The 22,648-nt window shown below is 40.8% G+C and overlaps 1 protein-coding gene across 4 annotated transcripts in view; it reads right to left on the bottom strand.

The window, feature by feature from the left end:
• The window catches only part of LOC138966200 (latrophilin-like protein 1), a 112,658-nt gene that overhangs the window by 16,835 nt on the left and 73,175 nt on the right, over positions 1-22,648 (bottom strand). For 3 of the 4 annotated variants that reach the window (XM_070338330.1, XM_070338332.1, XM_070338331.1), the window contains exons 2-16: positions 20,252-20,494; positions 19,002-19,218; positions 17,925-18,031; positions 15,139-15,204; positions 12,688-12,831; positions 11,826-11,993; positions 10,187-10,252; positions 9,741-9,842; positions 9,181-9,254; positions 7,991-8,245; positions 5,405-5,582; positions 4,518-4,658; positions 3,824-4,041; positions 3,440-3,489; positions 1,997-2,114 (exon numbers count right to left, since the gene is read on the bottom strand). In XM_070338330.1, coding sequence (XP_070194431.1) covers positions 1,997-2,114; positions 3,440-3,489; positions 3,824-4,041; positions 4,518-4,658; positions 5,405-5,582; positions 7,991-8,245; positions 9,181-9,254; positions 9,741-9,842; positions 10,187-10,252; positions 11,826-11,993; positions 12,688-12,831; positions 15,139-15,204; positions 17,925-18,031; positions 19,002-19,218; positions 20,252-20,348 — 2,001 coding nt within the window. In that variant the 5' untranslated portion in view covers positions 20,349-20,494. The remainder of the gene's footprint in view (positions 1-1,996; positions 2,115-3,439; positions 3,490-3,823; positions 4,042-4,517; positions 4,659-5,404; positions 5,583-7,990; positions 8,246-9,180; positions 9,255-9,740; positions 9,843-10,186; positions 10,253-11,825; positions 11,994-12,687; positions 12,832-15,138; positions 15,205-17,924; positions 18,032-19,001; positions 19,219-20,251; positions 20,495-22,648) is intronic. The other variant, XM_070338333.1, reaches the window with a different exon arrangement.

Raw genomic sequence — 22,648 nt, 5'->3', positions numbered from 1 at the left:
GGGAGGCTGACATGTTATTCACTAGGCTAATGCACCCACTGAGCCTCACAGATGGGAGGCTGACATGTTATTCACTAGGCTACTGCACCCACTGAGCCTCACAGATGGGAGGCTGACATGTTATTCACTAGGCTACTGCACCCACTGAGCCTCACAGATGGGAGGCTGACATGTTATTCATTAGGCTACTGCACCCACTGAGCCTCACAGATGGGAGGCTGACATGTTATTCATTAAGCTACTGCACCCACTGAGCCTCACAGATGGGAGGCTGACATGTTATTCATTAGGCTACTGCACCCACTGAGCCTCACAGATGGGAGGCTGACATGTTATTCATTAGGCTACTGCACCCACTGAGCCTCACAGATGGGAGGCTGACATGTTATTCACTAGGCTACTGCACCCACTGAGCCTCACAGATGGGAGGCTGACATGTTATTCACTAGGCTACTGCACCCACTGAGCCTCACAGATGGGAGGCTGACATGTTATTCATCAGGCTACTGCACCCACTGAGCCTCACAGATGGGAGGCTGACATGTTATTCATTAGGCTACTGCACCCACTGAGCCTCACAGATGGGAGGCTGACATGTTATTCACTAGGCTACTGCACCCACTGAGCCTCACAGATGGGAGGCTGACATGTTATTCATTAGGCTACTGCACCCACTGAGCCTCACAGATGATGACTCAGACAGCAGTGTTGACAGAGTGTTATGATGATGATTATCAAATTATTATTCTCAACCTTGTAACAGCAAATAACTTAATGATTCTTGAAAATGCACTCAATAGCATTTACGATCTATCGAGACACAACCTGAACCTTACATAAACACATGCAGGCAAGCACACAAAAATGCATGCAGACACACAGACAGACAAACACACACACACACACACACACACACACACACACAGACAGACAGACAGACAGACAGAGACGCAGACGCAGACCTGGGAACCCCTGTTTTGCACTTTGAGTATTCTCAAACAAACTTGGTGTATTTTGAAAAAAATTAGCGTACTCCACACAGCGTTTGCACATCCATGATTAAAACATGCCTCAAGCGCGTCCGTCACCCCGTTAATTAAGTTTACCTATACATTTAAAACACATGCTTTTTTCAATTTTTACTGACAAAAACTGTACCGTATTTGACGGACTACAAGCCGCGACTTAAAAAAAAAAAAAATCACATTGCGGCTTATAAAAAGATGCGGCTAAAACGTTACCTAAACTTGAATAGCATTCACCTAATGGAAGTCGCCGCGGATTTTCATTTCGCTCGATTAGCGATTACCGGTACTTTATTAGCTCTCTACTCAAGACTCGGCGCTTTTCTCTTTCTTTCGCAAATCTTCGTTTGTCAACAAGTCGTCGTGACAAGCGTACAGAGAAACACCGGATGTTTTTTTGTGTCTCGCGATAGTTGGAGGAGCGAGAGCCGCCATGTTGTGTTTTTGTCTGCTCGAAATGTGCGCAAAAGTCATAAATCATCCAAAAAAAGCTTATTCCGGGTGGGACTACATGTGTGTGTTGGTTACAAATTGTGTGTGTGATATTTTTCTTCAAACTTTTTCACTTTTCTTCTTTGTTTCACTTGTTTATTCTCGGAGCCGATTTCGCCAAATACCGTACTTTCGTTTGCCTGGTTGTTTTGATTGATTGACACGATCCGATTATATTTTTTTCGACGGCGGCTAATATAGTGACGTAATCATGTGCCAAAATACTGGATCGGCTTCAGGATGGGCTTGTGAAGAAAAGTAGTCTAGGAATTTTTCTCGTCGTATTTTTTTCCCACTGACCGTACTGAGCGTATTCTCGACAATCATGCGTACAAAATACGGCGAAATCGTATGGGTTCCCAGGTCTGCAGACGCCCACACACACACAGGAGAATCTCTCATAACTGTACAACATTGCTTTACACAATTTCTACATCCTGGTTTTCAAACTCAGAAACTGTAATAGATAAAGTAAGTACCAGCAGAGAGGCCCCAGTGATATCCATGAGCACAGCAAAGCTGGTCAGGTGGTTACACTTGCAGATGGTGTGAGTCTTGTTGCTTTCAAACACCTCGCATCCTTCGCTCGACCATCCCCTGAAAACAAGACAAAATATATGAAAGAGTTTGACCTACACAACTTAGCAGACATACACAGTCGAACCCCCTCCCTCCTTTTTAAGACCCCCTTATATGAAACTTCCCCCCTTTTTGAAACAGGATTTTCTGAGATTTGTGTAGGTTTTAACTTTTGTTGTGTCATATTACGTCCGATTTGTCTTCAATGATGCAATGTCAGTAGGATCCCCTTGCTGTCCATGACAATTCAGTTTGTTTGTTTGTTTGTTTGCTTGACGCCCAGCCGACCACGAAGGGCCATATCAGGGCGGTGCTGCTTTGACATATAACGTGCGCCACACACAAGACAGAAGTCGCAGCACAGGCTTCATGTCTCACCCAGTCACATTATTCTGACACCGGACCAACCAGTCCTAGCACTAACCCCATAATGCCAGACGCCAGGCGCAGCAGCCACTAGATTGCCAATTTTAAAGTCTTAGATATGACCCGGCCGGGGTTCGAACACACGACCTCCCGATCACGGGGCGGACGCCTTACCACTAGGCCAACCGTGCCGGTCTGACAATTCAGTGAGCATGAAGTAATTTGATGATTTTTGATCATTTAAGGATTTGAAATGTTCCAATTCACCTGATGTAACAGGACCCCTGCGTCTTGTATAACGAAGCGTCTAATCCGTGTATGAAATACGAAAAAAATCAAAGAGACCACCTGAGTACCAGTCAAACAACTTGTGATAATGCATGTTTCAGCTAGTAGGTACTGCCCTGGCCAAGTTTCCTCGAGCTCTCAAGCTATCACAATGCCTGCCTTTGATCTGGCCGCACACACAGAGCACACATAATTATTTCCACTCTGTTAAACTCGGTCACTGACCCGGTGCAGGAAGTATTTCCTCTCTCAGATATGACAGGGGAACCACCTCTCATGGCAAAAACTGGGTCATTGACCCCTGGGAAGAAGGTCGTGTCTATAAACAAGGCCACCCAGCTATCACAATGTCTTTGATCTCGCCGCACACACAGAGTTCGACTCTGTTAAACTCGGTCACTGACCCCGAAGCAGGAAGTGATTCCTCTCTCAGATGACAGGAACCACCTCTCATGGCAAAAACTGGGTCATTGACCCCTGGGAAGAAGGTCGTGTCTATAAACAATGGACCTGGCTTTGATCTCCCCGGCTTATTTTCATTCTTCGACTACCGGTATACTTTTTCCATTTTGGTGCGCCCTATCGGCCCCCTGCGTCCAATGGGTGACTGGATTACAATTTTTTTTAAAAAGAAGGGGGTGCGTCTTAGATAACGAAGCGCCTTGTCAACCGGAAAGTACGGTACTTACCCTTTTTCAGTATCCCAGAATGAACATTTGGGGTTGGCAACAGCTTCCATCTGCAAAAATATAATAGTAATTATGATACTTCTATGGCACAAAACCTAAAATAGTTCTAAGGGCCACACACACTCCATACACACATAAACAATTATTTACACAACGCCAGTTCAAATATATGTATCAAAGTAAACAAAAGTATACCCCAAGAAACAAAAATGTCAGATAACGACAGACACATTCTTATCTCACGCCAAATTTTTCTTTTATCAGGTCCAAGAAGAGTTCTAGAGCAGCCTCACCAAAATCTTTACCTCCTTCTAATCCCCCCCCCCTTCTCCCTCCTCCTCCCCCCCCCCCCCCCCCCCCACAACACACACACAATTCCTCTACCTGTCTATGCTCCATGAGAAATAGGACAGGCTCTGCCAAGTTTTTGAGACTGTGTTTGGAGATGGACGCAGACACGATGTCCGAGTTGACCAGCCTGCGGACCGGCTCTCTGCGAGGTCTGGCGTCAATGACGTTGGTGTCGATTGACCCGGAGGTGGGCTCTGGCGTCAGCCATTCACTCATGTTGCTCATCACCACAAACACCACTGGCACCGAGGCTGAAAAGACACAGCGGAAAAAATTGATTGTAGCATTTATTGTGTAACACAAACATAGCGTACTGGATTTTGGAACGTTGGCAGTCTGTTTTTGCATTACAAACACACCATGTTTTCAATTATGGGCTGATCTTACCTTAAATACAATGACACTCGCAAATACGGTGAACTGAATTTTGTTTAGTAATTCAACTTGCACAGTTACAAAGACTCTTAGAACCAAGAGTTAACTTTTTTCAAAAAGAATATCAATCAAATGAGGCCGAGTTCTATTTTAAGATCTGAAAAACAAAGGGAAGTAAGCGCTCTTAATGCATACATGTGTAACAAGAGTAAGAGTTACGTGGAACCAACCTCCTGGCACCCGAGAGAATAACAAGCATTTAAGCTGTCATGCATTTAGAGCACGTACTTCCCTTTGTTTCTCAGAACTCAAAACTGTTTTCAGACCAGAAATATCAAAGAGCACGCCTTACCTTGGAAGCCATTAGTGACCTGCCGCAGTACATCAATGGGAATGGTGAAGTGGTTGACTTTGGACAGTGACCCTGCCTGTGGCTTGTTTTCCAGCCTTGCCGGCTCATTCAGTGCTAGGTTGACATTCATCAGCTTCATCACTGAACATGAAAGGGAAAGAGAAATGTTATGCAACATTACAACCATACAGTGTACAGGAAAATGGTGCATTAGCTAGCTCTGAACATGAAAGGGAAAGAGAAATGTTATGCAACATTACAACCATACAGTGTACAAGCAAATGGTGCATTAGCTATCTCTGTGCAAGCCTTGGGCCTCTTGTGAGCTTGTGTGTGTGTCGGTAATTGCTTGTTTTACCCACCTGTTTATCGGTGTCGGTGTACATGTGCCTCTGTTTGGTGTGTGTGCACGTGTGCATGAATATCCTATGCTACCAATATGGCCAGAAACGCTCACAAAGAAGAACCTCATTAACCCTCCGATAACAAACAATCCTAATCACATCGTAAACCCCTGCTAGCTGGGCTGATGGGGTCTATGTCGACCAAAAGAGTGGGATTCCCTGTAGATGGAGTTCCTGGAGAAGGATTCCCTGTATACAGGGAATCCCATAGGGTGGAGTTTTTCAATAAAACTTGCAAACCATACTCGAATTTCTAAGAAATATCAAAAAAGATTGAAAAACATCAAATTCTACCAATGTCGCCAAGCATCACGTGACTTTCAGCGACACGCTACAGGAACTAAATCCTGTGGTATTCCCTGTATACAGGGAATCCCTCTCCAGGAACTCCACCTCCAGGGAATCCCACTCTATTGGTCGACATAGACCCCATCAGCGCTAGCAGGGATTACACACAACACCAACAACAAAATGTCCACTGACCAACATTAGACTTGCGTGTGGTGTTGGCGGCCCCGATCTCCATGGTAGAGGCGGCAAGCAAGCCTGTAGCCTCCACCGACTTGAGGAGAGAGGCGGCGGTGGAGCGTTGCTGGGACACGCTCATGTTGCTCCATGCATTGCCATCCTTCAACAGGTCATCGCTGATGCCCAGAATTGTCTGCAACGCGAAACAAGAGTCCATTTTCATCTTACGATCATACAAAATTAGTTTCCATCTTGACTTTTATATGGATGCATATGCAGCAGTCATGTTGGTCTGTGCATTGCCATCCTTCAACAGACAATCGAGGATGCCTAAGATTGTCTGCAATGTGGAACAAGTCCATTTTCATATCAAATCAGATTACATCTTGACTTTTATGTGGATACGTATGCAACAGTCATGTTGGTTGGTGCATTGCCATCCTGAAATAACATGTTGCTGGCAGTTCGGATTGACTGAAATGTGGATTATGACTACAGTTTAATTCTGTGATTATGTGAACTGCAACAGTTTTATATCTGGACATTAACATGTGTGTCTAAACATCTTCAAGAAGTCAACTACACAGAATACAGAATATTTATTGCCCAAGGTTCCATCAACAGATCATCAATACTTGTTTGTTTGTTTATTTGTTGCTTAACGTCCAGCCGACTACGCAGAGCCATATCAGGACGAGGAAGGGGGGGATGAAGGGGGCCACTTGTCAAGCGATTCCTGTTTACAAATGCACTAACCCATTACTTGTGTCCCATCAGGCTTTAGTAAAACTAAATTAATACCTACTGGAAGATTACCAGTTTCCAGTATGTTAAAATAGGCTTAACCTATCTACTGCTGGACTTACATCAGAACACTAACAGATTAAACTATACATGAATCGCGAGACAAGCGGCAAGAGAAGAGATTTTTGGAAAAAATACAGGTGAATGAGCAAGAAGGCAGAAAAAAGAAAAGAATTCATGAAGAAAAAGAGAGCATGACAGGAAAGAGGAACCAAAAAAAGTGTTTTACGTGTGTGATAGAAACTTTAACATTTGAAGACGTCACATTATGACGTAAGAGGGTTAGACGTCACGCGAAGGAATTACTGAAAGTCTCGGTCATTGTTATTGTGAGCGGGCCGAGACTAGTTGGCAGATCTAGTGTCTCGCTTTCTTGCACAGTTTCACCTATGCTTAGTGTGTGTGTGTGTGTGTGTGTGTGTGTGTATGTGTGACGGAGTGATTGAGTTTGTGTTACTGTTTGTCGATTTCTTACGTGAGCCTTGAAGGCTTCGCCTCTTGTTTTAAGATTTAATGCATCAATGGCCCATGGCACATTGGTAAACCCAAACCGATGGTATGATTGTTATTTATGTGAACATCAGACCTGGGAACCCCTGTTTTGCACTTTGAGTATTCTCAAACAAACTTGGTGTATTTAAAAAAAAATGAGCGTACTCCACACAGCGTTTGCACATCCATGATTAAAACATGCCTCATGCGCGTCCGTCACACCGTTAATTAAGTTTACGTATACATTTAAAACAAATGCTTTTTTCAATTTTTACTGGCACAAACTGTACCGTATTTGACGGACTTCAAGCCGCGACTTTAAAAAAGAAATCGCATTGCGGCTTATAAAAAGATGCGGTTAAAACGTTACCTAAACTTGAATAGCATTCACCTAATGGAAGTCGCCGCGGATTTTCATTTCGCTCGATTAGCGATTATCGGTACTTTATTAGCTCTCTACTCAAGACTCGGCGCTTTTCTCTTTCTTTCGCAAATCTTCGTTTGTCAACAAGTCGTCGTGACAAGCTTACAGAGAAACACCGGATGTATCAGGATCTCGCGCGCGCGAGATTTCGTTTTTGTGTGTCTCGCGATAGTTGGAGGAGCAAGAGCCGCCATGTTGTGTTTTCGTCTGCTCGAAATGTGCGCAAAAGTCGTAAATCATCCAAAAAAAGCTTATTTCGGGCGGGACTACATGTGTGTGTTGGTTACAAATTGTGTGTGTGTGATATTTTTCTTCAAACTTTTTCACTTTTCTCCTTTGTTTCACTTGTTTATTCTCGGAGCCGATTTCGCCAAATACCGTACTTTTGTTTGCCTGGTTGTTTTGATTGATTGACACGATCCGATTATATTTTTTTCGACGCCGGCTAATATAGTGACGTGATCATGTGCCAAAATACTGGATCGGCTTCAGGATGGGCTTGTGAAGAAAAGTAGTCCAGGAATTTTTCTCGTCGTATTTTTTTCCCACTGACCGTACTGAGCGTATTCGCGACAATCATGCGTACAAAATACGGCGAAATCGTATGGGTTCCCAGGTCTGGAACATATGTTATATGTGTTGTTGTTCTATCAGTGAATGTCCTAATAATTCTTTAGAAATGTTTGTTATAATCGTTTACAGACAGGCAGGGTGTGTCGACGAAAATTTTCCATTTTTATGTAATATTTTAATGGACAATAAAGTGTTGTTATTGTTATTATTGTGTTTCAACCAATCCAAATTAGCGCTTGGGTCCCATCTAACTGGAAACTTTGTCATCGCACCACTCCTGCACTCTGACATGCGTCGTTCAAACTGACCTCTTTGAAGCGGTCAGCCATGGCTTTCTTCAGCTTGGGGTCTTTGATGTTTTCGATCTCCCTGGTGGCGTTCTCCGTCAGACTGGGCAGGAGGGTGGAGAGATTGTGCTTGCTTCCAGGGCGAGCAAGGTTGTGTAGCAAATCCATCATCTTAGGGCTGAGGTGCTCTGCCATTGCCTTGTTCACATCTGTTGTTGTCATGGTGGTTGTGGTGGTGGGTGTTGTTGAGGTTGTTGTGGTTGTCGTGGTGGTGTACTGAAAATTGTCAGAATTTTTGTCAGAATTTACCCCCCAAAATTAGTTATGTGGTACAACCTGTGTTGCTGTGTCTTTAAACTTACAAGTTTTCACATTCTGTTTAACCCCTTCACTGCCACAGTATAACAGCATTTTGGTATTGCTGTGCGCCAGGGCAAATTTTGCTTTCTTCGGTAGGTTCACTAATCTGTTCACTGCTCAATCATTTATTGAGATATCTCTTAGATCTTTGGCATGTGGTTTGCTTACACCCTTGGCTATTATGTGATAACATGATCATTGGACTTTGTTTGTGATTGTTATAGTAAAAATCGATATAATGACCATTTTTGTCAAAAATTGCAGTTTCCAAACTTTCACACACACACGGCAGCACGTAAAACCGCAGAAAACACAGCTAAAACTGGTGTCAAACATCAGGTACTCACATTACAGCCCATAACAGTATTCTTCTGTGTGGTAATCCATAAATCACTTCTTGTAGAGCTTCCAGAACACTGTATCATTTGAAAACAGGTCTACGAGTTGATGTCCGACTTTCGGCCGCCATTTTGAATCTTATAGATCGGAAAAAACTTCTAAAAATGTTTTTACCACGTGGTACTAACTTATCTGAACGGTCAATGGGAAAGAACTGTGTTTAAACCCCTACAAGAAGTTGGACAGTGGTTACCTCCCATTTAGTTTTCACAAAATAGTCCTGAAAAGTGCTGATGTAAATGCCACGTACCTAGTAGGTGTATGGGCGAATGACAAACCAAACATGACCACGTACCTAGTACGTGCTGGGCAGTGAAGGGGTTAATACTACGTAAATAGAGCCATGTGATTTCCTTAAATATCAACTTTAACCTACAGTTAAAATTTGTCAAAAACGAAATCAAAGAGTTATTTCCTGAATGAGTTTATTCACATGATCGATTGAGTCTTACTGGGATGCACTGGTCTGTCTCTGGTCCATTGGGATCCCAGCTGCCCCCTGATAGACACTTGTAATGCATCACACCTGCACACACAGGTACCAACAATGCACATCAAAACAACACAGACAGTATATGAATTCTTTTACCAAAATATGATATCTGACAACGATCGAAGGTCATAATTCTTTGAGTTGAACCTGATTATCTCAGATTTGTGGTGGTCCTTAACGGAGGGTGCCACTGTAGGCACTACAACTGTTTAAACATTCTTTCATGGAGAATCTCAACTGCAGAAAGTCTGAAAATATTGATGGCATCAACTGGAAAGTATTTATACACTGAAACACCTCTTTAAATACCCCCAGATTTAAAACGTTCCCCTTTCCAGACTGTGATGTTTCAGACTTTCTGTTCATCACCTCTGTCAATTTACCTCTGTCAATTTACCTCTGTCAATTTACCTCCATTTTAAAACTCCCTCCTTTAATTTAAAGACCTGATTTTCTCAGTTTGTTGTGGAACGTTAAAAGGGGGGTTCCACTGTATGAAGAATAGACACAGCAACTGACCTCTACCAAATTGTTCAGGGCAGCTGAGAGTGACCACTTCGTTGGGGGACGTTTTAGGCCACTGAGCACCCAGCATCTCGACATGGTGGCACATCTGAAGTACTAAACAATGACAACACACAAAGATATTATTATTAGAATCTTATTGCCAGAATTTGTTTTTGTTTTATAGATAATGGATACATGTACACAATTTATTTGTGTCAGTTTTGAGCTTGTAATGGCCCATCGGCAGTAAATCCAAAACAAATAAAGAAGTCAGTAACAAGCCTTGTCACAAGATGATGATGATGACGATGATGATGATCATGATGATCAAATCATCAATGACAAGAAAAAAGTTTTTTGTTTTTTTTAAAGTTACCTTTGTTGATGATTATGATGATGATGATGATGATGAAGATTAATTATCAATAACAAGATGATAATTTTTACAAAAAAGTTACCTTTGACTTCTGCAGTGGTCGCTGGTGGTGCATGTGTAACATAACCCCCGCTTCCATTTTCATGACCTGGTTAAAAAAAAAAAAAAAATCAGTTATGATATCTCTGGGAATTTGCTATGATAATCAACATCAAAGTTGTCTTCTTCTTCTTCTTCTGCGTTCGTGGGCTGAAACTCCCACGTACACTCATGGTTTTTTTTCACGAGTGGAATTTTACGTGTATGACCGTTTTTTACCCCGCCATTTAGGCAGCCATACGCCGTTTTCGGAGGAAGCATGCTGGGTATTTTCGTGTTTCTATAACCCACCGAACTCTGACATGGATTACAGGATCTTTTTCGTGCGCACTTGGTCTTGTGCTTGCGTGTACACACGGAGGTGTTCGGACACCGAGGAGAGTCTGCACACAAAGTTGACTCTGAGAAATAAATCTCTCGCCGAACGTGGGGATGAATTCACGCTGACAGCGGCCAACTGGATACAAATCCAGCGCGCTACCGACTGAGCTACATCCCCGCCCCATCAAAGTTGTCAACGAAGAAGAATAAAATAAATGCAATGTGTCACGCAGTCAAAATATTCACTTTATACAGACCTGCCTACCCCAAAAATTACAAGGAGTAATGAGCCCAGGCAAAAAGAGTAATCTGGTGGTAGAAAGAGTAGTTTTTCGTTGCCAAAAGTAACGGCCATCGGTGGGTCACAGTGACTAAAAGGAGAACCCAAATGAAGAATATGACACTACCTTGCCTGTAGACATCCTCATTTTTCTCCCAACGGAGAAATAGTTGTTCATAAAGTCTTGCAGGACACAAACATTCTTCTGCACACTTTCTGTTCATATTAGTTGCTTCGCAAAAATAAAATGTCATTGATTTTATCAAATTGTGAAGTCAGTCAAAACGACCCTGGAACACAGCACTGGGAAACTACACTGATTGGAACGATCTAGGATGATGTGGTTGTTTGTCCCGATGTGCTTCGCACAGTCATTCTTTCCTCCGTGTGCACATGAAAAATCACTGTGGCAAATTGAACACAACACGTGGCTTGGTCATTTCGATAGAGGTGTTTGCCGGAGCTAGCCACTCTCGGTAACAGTGACCCAACCGCAGGACTCTGAGACGTTCGCAAGAACCCAGTCCTCTGCGAAAGAAGAAGAAGCAGGTCTCAGGCATGGCCAAGATTCGGAGTAGCTGGTTTTGTACTTCTGTTGAGCGGCTTTCTTCATTTTCGCTGCAATCGGACCACCACTGTAAAACAGTTTCCTTGTCAGACTTTGACGGAGACACTTCGTCCGTCTCATGGGGATTTTTCGAGCGTCGCTTCATTGCACTGCAAAAGACGTCGTCTACCTTGCTTGTGAACAGACCGGAAATGCGCATGTGCGCTCGCAAAGCTCGGCGAGAGCAAAAATACGGATCAGATTTATATCGGGACGAAATGTGAAAAATCGTACTTTCGGTTTCTTAAAAATCGTATTTCTATCGCGGAAAGCGTAGTGACGTAGTTTGGAATAAAAATCGTAGTAAATTACGCCCAAATCGTAAGGGTAGGCAGGTCTGTTTATAGCACAAGACTCCGTTTATATAATGTTTAAATAAATGATAATACAACAAAATTTTGGATTTCAACTCACAGCGCTCTGGCAAAGAATAGTCTGAGTAGTCTCCCCAGCCATAGTCGAGGGAGAACGCCTTGAGAGCAAACTCATGATCCTGGCTTTGCTTCGATGGATCTGGAGTGAAGGTGAATGCGTATTTTCTCTCTCTCAGATTGATTGCGGTTATGGATAACTCCACTGGTTCTGCAACATCACAGCACAACATTTTTGTGAAGCTGCATAACGTTGAACATGTATCAATTACCATGCACCGTTTAAAAAACCCTCCTTGCCTAAACCGCTCATTTTACAACTGCTGATGGCACTTAATTGTAATCTCATTATTGTTATCATGCACCAATAAATCATTTAAAATGACACTTCTAACACCCCCTCCTCCCAAAAGCCTTCAACATAATTTAACAGCTCTATATCTCAACGCTGGATTATCACAATGTGTAAAACACATAACTTCCAGTAATGACACTATTACACATGAAACAATGACAAAATGTTACGTTTCCATGTCCGTGTCACATATGACATTACCAGTGTCGTTTTGTCATTCTAGTGAACCCGTTTTCCTGCCGATATTCTGAAGACTTTGCTTGTCAAATGGAATGGAAGAGCACGTGAAATGTCATTTGAGGTGTATATGATATAAAGGAAAAGTCCTCCTCCAGTTTCCTAACTCATGTGTATCATATGGGCTACAACTTTCTCTGAACAGCTATTTCCGAATTAAGTTATCAGCTTGGTGGTATGCTCTGTGTTTGCAGAAAAAATATGAAAAGAGCTAAAGCCATTTTGCACATCCCTGGATATGTTTTGCATTATCAAATTTCAGTTAACTCTATCTTGTTTGGATTTAGAAAGCTCCACCATACTGCATACACACCTTCGTCCACTATTCTGTACATGAGGTAGAAGTTCAGAATGGTTTGCTGCGACTCTGGCATCTGCCAATAGATGTCATAGATGGATTTCCCAGACAGCGGGTGCAAACACACCTGTATCTTCTCCGGCACCGGCACACTCGGTCCTGTCATAGGTGAAACACAATTTCAGCGATCAAATAAATTGTTCAGACAATTTAAGCTTTACTTTTCCATGTAATCAAAAGAATTACGAAGACAACTTAATACTTGCTCAATTTTATAATGCGATCAAACAAATCATTGAAACAACTTATCCTTGGTTATTATGAAACTTGTGGATTTTTTCTTTCTTTTAATTCAATGTGCACTGTTTACGGGAACAAAGAAAAATGGCTAAATCAAGAAAAACAAAAACTAATCCATTGGAAATAGATCGTATACTCAAGATCTGATACTTTAACTGTAGCTTATCAACAAAATGTTAGGTGTCTGTTAATAGGCAAGCTTCATACATGTTCTCCTTTATGATTTAGTCCAATGATATCACATGCCTTGATATTATGATTAGTCCAATGATATCACATGACTTGATATTATGATTAGTCCAATGATATCACATGCCTTGATATTATGATTAGTCCAATGATATCACATGACTTGATATTATGATTAGTCCAATGATATCACATGCCTTGATATTATGATTAGTCCAATTATATCACATGCCTTGATATGTTATAACACTTAATATGCACATTATTTCAATGTTCATTCATACAAAGAACAAACATACTGCTACAACAACAACAAATGTGTCAATATGTTTTTCAAAATAAATCATTCTGGGCTCAAGCTAGTCATGTTTCCCTGTTAACGTTTAAATACTATTAACCATGAAAACATTATGCTAAATTGACAAGGGGAACCAGCTATAATGTTTATACGCATCTCACTCACTAAAAAGAATTATAATAAATCAAAAAACAACAATGGTAGCTCAATGGGAAAGAAATTGTTTCACACATCAAAACAACAATACCAATTATAAGGGAAATACTACACTGAGCTAGAAAATGAAAGAAAACTGTAAGCCAACAAGAAAAGAATAAGGAATAACAAGCTCTAAAAGGCAGAATGAAAAAATGAAAAAAATCTCTGAGAACACATCAATGCACAATCTGTGCAATAGCAACAAACACTCACTAAAAGGCACCAATTTGAGTCAAAACAGCACCAATTTCAGTGTCTTCTAAGTTTAATGAGCGCAAGCCTACTGTTTCCAAACTGAGATGAAATCAGACCTAATTCAAAGGAATTTATACCTTAAAGTGAAAGATGCAGCCATTCTGTAACATGGTGTATTTTCAGCCTTACTGTTAAATTAACTGACTAAAGCTAGTTTAAACCTCACTAAGAATTGCATGTCAACATGTGCAAGTTTAACCTTTGACAAGTCATGAGAAAATGGATCCAAAGTTGTTGTTTTCCCCCATGAAATCACACGCTTTCCTTCACATCACTGATAGTGATAACAGAAAATGCACACTTTGTGCTTTGATAATTTTCCCTTTATGTTTGCTCACTCAGCAATGAGAGACATAACTATCTTAAATACTTCTTTTTTCCCATCAAAAAACAAACAAACAAATGATAAAAAAAAAAGTTTTTTACCTGATTGTACAAAATATTTAGATATATACTAAGTCTTTTCCATTTCAGTAATGATATAAAATCTTAGTTCCTTCTGAAATATGTAATTTAAATGTCTAAATTCACAAATTGTATTCTTTTTTTTTCATCTTTTATTTGCAGTATTTTGCAGTCGTATAGTTGGTAGCCAATAACTCTTCTATGTATAACAAACTGAAATATATATATGTTGATGCAATGATATTCAGGAATATGAAAGATGTGAATCTCGTTGGTAACAGTGTTAGCTTCTTTATAAGTACAACTCTAAGAATGTTAGTAACTACTAATTATTGATTAAATAAATAAATAAATAAATATGATTGTTACATCATGAACTGTCATGAGTTTTTAATGATCATTTGCTATGAGCAACCACATGTAGAAAATAAGAGTGAAGTCCTTGAAAAAACTTTAATTAATACAATGAAATTTTCTGTTCGGCAAAATTCATATGCTAATCATACACACAAAAATGAGTCATGAGGAAGAAAAAACATGTCTAGCTAAAATTTCAGCCAAACCTATAAGTTTGGCATATATATATGAAAGTTGATGTTTGGCGATAACATATTCAGTGCAATTTTAAATTCTTATTACATGAAAATATACATGTATGTATCTTCTGTTTTAAACCAATGGGGACAGTGCACTGCAAAGTAATTTTCCAGTCAGTTGTAAGGGCAATGAAATCTTCACTCTGGATTTTTGAATGTGGTTGCTGACAGCAAACGTCTTTGTGAGGTAGGTCTATGCCATGAGATCTGACATGAGTTACTCACGACGCGGAAGGTGTGGTCCAGCGTCGGGAAGATGAGATACGTTCTTGACTTTTGAATCTGTTTCCACTTCAAGTGTGTCAGAGTCAGACGTTGAAAAAAGTGGTGGATAAACGTGCCATGCAACAAAAAACACCATGCCACAAAACAGTGCAGACCACGGAGGACAAAGGACAAAAGAAAAACTAAAAAATGGTCTGCCTCAAACTTCTAGTGTCAACACTTAAAAAGAGTGACAAAACAGGTTTAAAAAAACTGAGTTCTTCTACTTTTCAGCTTGGACTCCCCCCCCCCCCCCCCCCCCCCCTCGTAGTAGTACCAGTACATTGCAACTAGTTCATGTATGAATTGGGGATGTACTCCAAAAACAAACAGGTCAAGATAATAAAGAAAAACTAAAGGCAAAAATAGAAAAACGTTCGACACTCAGCAAAGCAGAAGAGAACACCAATGGACTTCCTAGCTTGAAGCAATCGGACCACAGAAATGTCATTTCTATTCTAATCTAAAGCGCACAACTTCAAACTAAATCAAATGAAAGAAGCTGCACATGTATAGATAATGGGTGGTAGTCGGCAGCAACACAAAATAACAATTTTATCCCCTAAAACTGATGTGATCCTTTGAAAAGAAAATCATGTTTATTTTGTAATAATGAAACATGCGCATTATTCATGTAATAATCAAGAAACTGTTATCAGATTTCCCCCCAGATGTGCATAAACAGTTACCAGACTTGATTCTTCAGAAAATCATCCAGTACTATTCTACTAACTAAACCTTAGAAAGCTGAGATAATCTTCTATTTTACTTATTTTGTTTATGCACAAGTAAATAACCGGTTCAAGATATCTGACTTTTTTTCCTGAGCTTTTTTTCTTCTTTTAACTTCCAGTTGTAGTCCTTTTAAGTTTCATTGAAACAAGATTGAAAAAAGGTACAACAACAAAATAACAATAACAAACTTGACTAAAGAATCATTTGCAGGAAAACAATTTAGCTGATTTTTGTGGAATACTTGCTAACAAATATTCACCGATGACACAAAAGTTGAAAAGGGAACAACATCATAATAACAATTAAAAAACAAAAAGGCAGTGAAAGTGAAACAATTATATATGATTTTTGTGGAAGACTTATCAACAAATATACAATGTCTGTTATGAACTTGTACATTAGTTAGAAAGGTCACAACAAATTCCAAATAACATAAGTGCAGATTAAAACTGTGCAGGTGTTTAGAACCATTCAGTTTCAATTAAGTGCAGCATCCATGTTTAGGGTAGAGTATTACTGTAAGACATGCATGCACCACATGTTCTCATACAGTGAAATCCCCTTTAAAGACACCTCCCCCCTTTTAACATTTTCTAAATTTGTTCACAATTTCCGTAAATTTACCTCCAGTTTAAGACTCTCTCCTTTTCAAGACGTGATTTGCTCAGATTTCTGGAAGTCCTAACAAAAACGGGGGGGGGGGGGGGGGGGGGGGGGGTGTGGGAGAACTAAAGGGCAATTCACTATGTGTTCAGTGTGGAATCAGTAATCAGCATCATCAACCTCTTGTCGACTCAACCTCCCTCCCTTCCCCTCTCCATATTACATGTATTATTACAACTTATCCTTTTCCCCTTCCCTTGTTTCACATTTGTCTTCCGCATTTAATTATCTCCTTTACATTATTTTCATTTTTGTGCTCATTATAACTACCGTATTTGACGGACTACAAGCCGTGATTTTTTTTTTAAAAAAATCGCATTGCGGCTTATAAAAAGATGCGGCTAAAACGTTACCTAAACTTGAATAGCATTCACCTAATGGAAGTCGCCGCGGATTTTCATTTCGCTCGATTAGCGATAACCTGTACTTTATTAGCTCTCTACTCAAGACTCGGCGCTTTTCTCTTTCTTTCGCGAATCTTCGTTTGTCAACAAGTCGTCGTGACAAGATAGCGTACAGAGAAACACCGGATGTATCAGGATCTCGCGCGCGCGAGATTTCGTATTTGTGTGTCTCGCGATAGTTGGGGGAGCGAGAGCTGCCATGTTGTGTTTTCGTCTGCTCGAAATGTGCGCAAAAGTCGTAAATCATCCAAAAAAAGCTTATTCCGGGTGGGACTACATGTGTGTGTTGGTTACAAATTGTGTGTGTGTGATATTTTTCTTCAAACTTTTTCACTTTTCTTCTTTGTTTCACTTGTTTATTCTCGGAGCCGATTTCGCCAAATACCGTACTTTCGTTTGCCTGGTTGTTTTGATTGATTGACACGATCTGATTATATTTTTTTTTCGACGGCGGCTAATATAGTGACGCGGCCTATACGTGGCTCGTCTCAATTTTTTTGTTGAAAGTAGGGGGTGGGGGTTATAAAACGGTGCGTCTTGTAATCCGTCAAATACGGTAATCTTTATATCTGGGCCATGGACTTTTCAATGCATTAAAATAAAACAACACAGAACAGCTTATACAGTTTCTTTTGGACAGTGACACTACTCACAAGAAGAAAACAAAACAAAACACATGAAGAAAAAAAGCGACAAAAACACACACACACACAACAGTTCCAAACAAGACAAATTAGTTTTTTTGCAAGGGGACTAGTGGGTGAAGTGAATTTTCCATTTTGTTTCAACCCCTATTAAAAAGGGAATCACAAATGCAATAAAAACCCACAAATACAGAAGACAAAATCTTCACAACATCAGCCACTAGTGATACTATTAAAAAAAAGCAAGAACAAGAAAATGCCATTGATCATGCCCACTGAGCGGAGGATATTAATAACCTACCTGCTTCGCAATAGTGCTTGACCTCCGCATACTTGCTGGTACCCGGGCACGGATCTCCGAAGATTCGGTTGCCCACCTTGAATTCACACCTGTTGTGCCCATCACACCTGTGGATAAGATAAGATAAAAAAACTTTAATGTCCATTTTCATTTTACATAAATATTGACATTTTTCTTTTGGCACCACATCACATTTTTAATAAAAACGAAGACACGATCAAAAAGCATAATCAAAAATAAATACACTACTAATATCAACTTATTGCATAAGCATTTAAATAATGAGCACCAATTAAGGCACTATATACATGTACCAAGGTCGAAGCCTAGAAAATGTGTCAGTGAAGCAATGCTTGTTTAACAAAAAAGGTATGAGGAGAAAGACATATATAATTCTTACTGATACTTCTATACTGTTTATCTTACGCATATGTATAATTGATGGTTAAACACGTTTTGTTAAGGAGGAGCATGCTTGCGCGTGTGTGCTGTTGTGGGTTTTGTGTGGGGAATGTATGTGGGCGTGCGTGAGTGTGTGTGACTGAGATTGCAAGCGATGTTTGGACGGGCGTGTATGGATTGATTGATTGTACTCTGGCCAAAACATGTCCCTAGTGTACTGCACATGGTTGAAATAAAGTCTTATGTCTTTTAGTTTCACAAGACTAATGCAAACAAAGACCTTCATTAGGATCAGTGCAGTTAAACAAACCACACTAACTTTTTTTGTGGGTCAAACTTAAACACTTCCAAAACAAACCATCATCCCAATCTAACAACATTAGAGTTAATGTTACAAGTTTAAATTAAAAAGCCAAAAGGAAAACAAACAAAAGCATGTTTGTTTCCAAAAACAACAAAGTCGGCACATGGCCAAGGAATCAAAAGATTGAGGAAACATGTCAAACAGAGGGACAACAAATCAAATAAAGAAATTGCTGCCAAGAGTCTCTCTTTACCCTTCCCTGCCACTCAATCCCCCCACCCCCCCCCCAATTTTTATTAGAAACCCAAAACTCTGCAAAGAATGCCCATACATCCAAACAGATCAGACAGATGAATGTTCCACAAACTCACTCAGTTGCAACAACTTCGGAGGCAGTAATGGACTGGCATCGGAGATTCATGTTGGACGTGATTCCTCTGGGGTTGCACATGGACAATGTGAATCGGCCATAGTTTGCTCGCACGATGCGTATTACGTGACCTTGTGGACAATCCAGAATCAGCATACCGTTTTCACAGGCATAGGTCGTCCGTGTATCTAGCTGGTCCTCATCGTCGCTTCCATCTCCTGAGCAAACAACAATCAGTTTGATGAGATGTTTGCAATTACCATGTTGCTGCATATTGAAACAAGAAATTCCTCCGAGGTAGGAAAAACACCCCCGTCAAAGGGAAATAACCTTCTCAGTTGGTGGCAGTGACTGAGTGAGAATGGTTATTTCCCTTTGACCATTAAGATGTCCCTCTGTAAGTCCTTGTATAATTTTAATCCACCAATAACTCCCTAACCGTGTGTTTGACTGGTCCCAAATTTTGTAAGGACCGTCTCAGGAATGTATAGAACCTGTTCACCAAGTTTGGTGACGATCGGTCCGTTCATTCTTGAGATCTATATGCGAACACAAACACACAAACAAACAAACAAACAAACACATCGACCGAAACCTATACACACCCCTATACCGGGGGTGTAATTACATGTAATATGAAATGCATTAATGCACCAAGTCAGCTTGTGAAATGCTGGAGCCTGCTAATTAAATGTGGAATCATTCATGAAATCTGAGCCACATCCCTTGCATTTTAACGGAACTTACATTTAAAATCCTTCAATATGTACAAGGAGATTCTGAGCTTCATCCTTTCAGAACTTTGTCTTGTACCCTAGATGTGTATGATAGTATGATACCCTGGATTACCTAACTTTTTCTTCTCCCTTTTGTTAATTTCAAGAAGTATGAATATGATATTGTGACTGTGAGTGTGAGTCGCACTATGTACCAGTTGTTCCTCGTGCAATCTTCTTTCTCCAGATGGCTACTTGAAATACACTGTATAACACATTATGACAAGTTTCACTTTCACTGTTTTGAGTTATCAGTTTCAATTCATCAGATGTAACACACAAAAATGCATTATGAGCAAGTTTGATTTTCTTTAAAAAAAAAACATTAAAAAAACTGAAGAATGAAACAAATTCGAAGCTTAGAAAACAAAAAGAAAGAAGAAGACTTGTTATAAAAATGTAACCTCAAGTCAACAAGTGCACACACAAAAAGACAAAGACATCCATCAGCTGTGTTAATGTTTATTGCACTTACCTGACTGTGCCATGCACAGAGTCACGGAGATGGAAAGCAGCACGAGCACTAGCAGAACAGGTTTGGTGGGGCGGTTCATGGTGCACTCTATGTTCATAATGTTGTAATTCTGTCTTTATCTTCTGTTGTGCAGCCAGCCCGGGGCTGAGTGCATGACACCGTCTTAACTGCCGCTTACATCCTGAGACCTCCAACAAGATTGATGAATCTTCAGTGTTGAGTATGGCCGGCTTTATGAAGCACCTGTAACACACAAACAGACAAACATGAGTTATAATTATAATATTAATCAGCCTTCAATCATTCTCACCATGGTGAAATTTGATTTATAGCATACAAAATCAAAAAGCTTGGACTTCGTGTATGACAGAACATAATGCAGCTGAAATAAGCATGATCAGTGTGTGAAGAATTCCATTGTGGTATTAATGAACTTCCATTTCATTTTCACTGTTCCTTGCTTATTTACACCATATGTATCATGTTCAACTACATGTACATCAATGCTTGCAAAATTTATTTCTACGATTCTAGGTCGACATCATAGTGTGAATTCCACATTCCATTTCTAAACACTCTCCCTGACTAATGTCAAAACTATGCTAAACCATTTAAAAGTAATCAACAATGAACTCAGCATATGTTCTTGGCAGGTTACAAACAGATCGACTGATGTTTGCCTGCACAAAACGATTGCTTACTGACAACTCAATGTACAAGAGGGTAACATCTGTGTTCAGCTCGGGCCATTTTGAGATTGATCACAGCGTGCTTTCCACAAAAGGGGAATTGGAAATAATGTGCCGCATCTTTTCAATCTCTCCCATAAACTTCTCGCCTTCATCTCCGGTTCTTTCACTCAGTCCAACAAGTCAATGTAACTTCCTGCCAAGTCCATTAGCTGCTTTAACCCATAAAATAAAGTGCTTTCTGAAAGCAGCAAATCGTTGTGGGAGCCACAATAAAGCGTTCAGTCAGGGCCGGCAACATAATTCCTTCATGACAGGTTCAACATGGGTGGCAACAGCTGGGGACAAGGGCGGCAACAATGCATTAATGCTGGCGGGGCCTATGGGGTTACACTGTGCATGCATCATTACAGTCAGGTCCTGCAGGCAATTTGCGTGGTATTGACCTTGTGGAAACACTGCCTGACAATCAATACACAGCCACAGGGGGCAAATTGACACCTATATGCAGGGTTCGCTGTGCTTTGTGTGTGTGTGTGTGTGTGGTTGTCCTCCTTATCACGCTTATGATGAATACACAGCCACAGGGGGCGAATTGACACCTATATGCAGGGTTCGCTGTGCTTTGTGTGTGTGTGTGTGTGTGTGTGGTTGTCCTCCTTATCACGCTTATGATGAATACACAGCCACAGGGGGCGAATTGACACCTATATGCAGGGTTCGCTGTGCTTTGTGTGTGTGTGTGTGTGGTTGTCCTCCTTATCACGCTTATGATGAATACACAGCCACAGGGGGCAAATTGACACCTATATGCAGGGTTCGCTGTGCTTTGTGTGTGTGTGTGTGTGGTTGTCCTCCTTATCACGCTTATGATGAATACACAGCCACAGGGGGCAAATTGACACCTATATGCAGGGTTCGCTGTGCTTTGTGTGTGTGTGTGTGTGGTTGTCCTCCTTATCACGCTTATGATGAATACACAGCCACAGGGGGCAAATTGACACCTATATGCAGGGTTCGCTGTGTGTGTGTGTGTGTGTGTGTGTGTGGTTGTCCTCCTTATCACGCTTATGATGAATACACAGCCACAGGGGGCGAATTGACACCTATATGCAGGGTTCGCTGTGCTTTGTGTGTGTGTGTGTGTGTGTGTGGTTGTCCTCCTTATCACGCTTATGATGAATACACAGCCACAGGGGGCGAATTGACACCTATATGCAGGGTTCGCTGTGCTTTGTGTGTGTGTGTGTGTGGTTGTCCTCCTTATCACGCTTATGATGAATACACAGCCACAGGGGGCAAATTGACACCTATATGCAGGGTTCGCTGTGCTTTGTGTGTGTGTGTGTGTGGTTGTCCTCCTTATCACGCTTATGATGAATACACAGCCACAGGGGGCAAATTGACACCTATATGCAGGGTTCGCTGTGCTTTGTGTGTGTGTGTGTGTGTGGTTGTCCTCCTTATCACGCTTATGATGAATACACAGCCACAGGGGGCAAATTGACACCTATATGCAGGGTTCGCTGTGCTTTGTGTGTGTGTGTGGTTGTCCTCCTTATCACGCTTATGATGAATGCATGTAAATGTATGATCATTATCAATATGTTACATAATGTTATGAACACCAATGTATGATCATTATCAGTATCACTTATCAGTATCATTACACAGTGTAAGGGCCTTTATCACAGCTGTTTATGATGGC

Source organism: Littorina saxatilis, linkage group LG5, assembly GCF_037325665.1.
Source record: "Littorina saxatilis isolate snail1 linkage group LG5, US_GU_Lsax_2.0, whole genome shotgun sequence".
Lineage (NCBI taxonomy): Eukaryota > Metazoa > Mollusca > Gastropoda > Littorinimorpha > Littorinidae > Littorina > Littorina saxatilis.
Note: the sequence above shows the minus strand (reverse complement) of the source record. Positions and strands in the feature narration are given on the sequence as shown.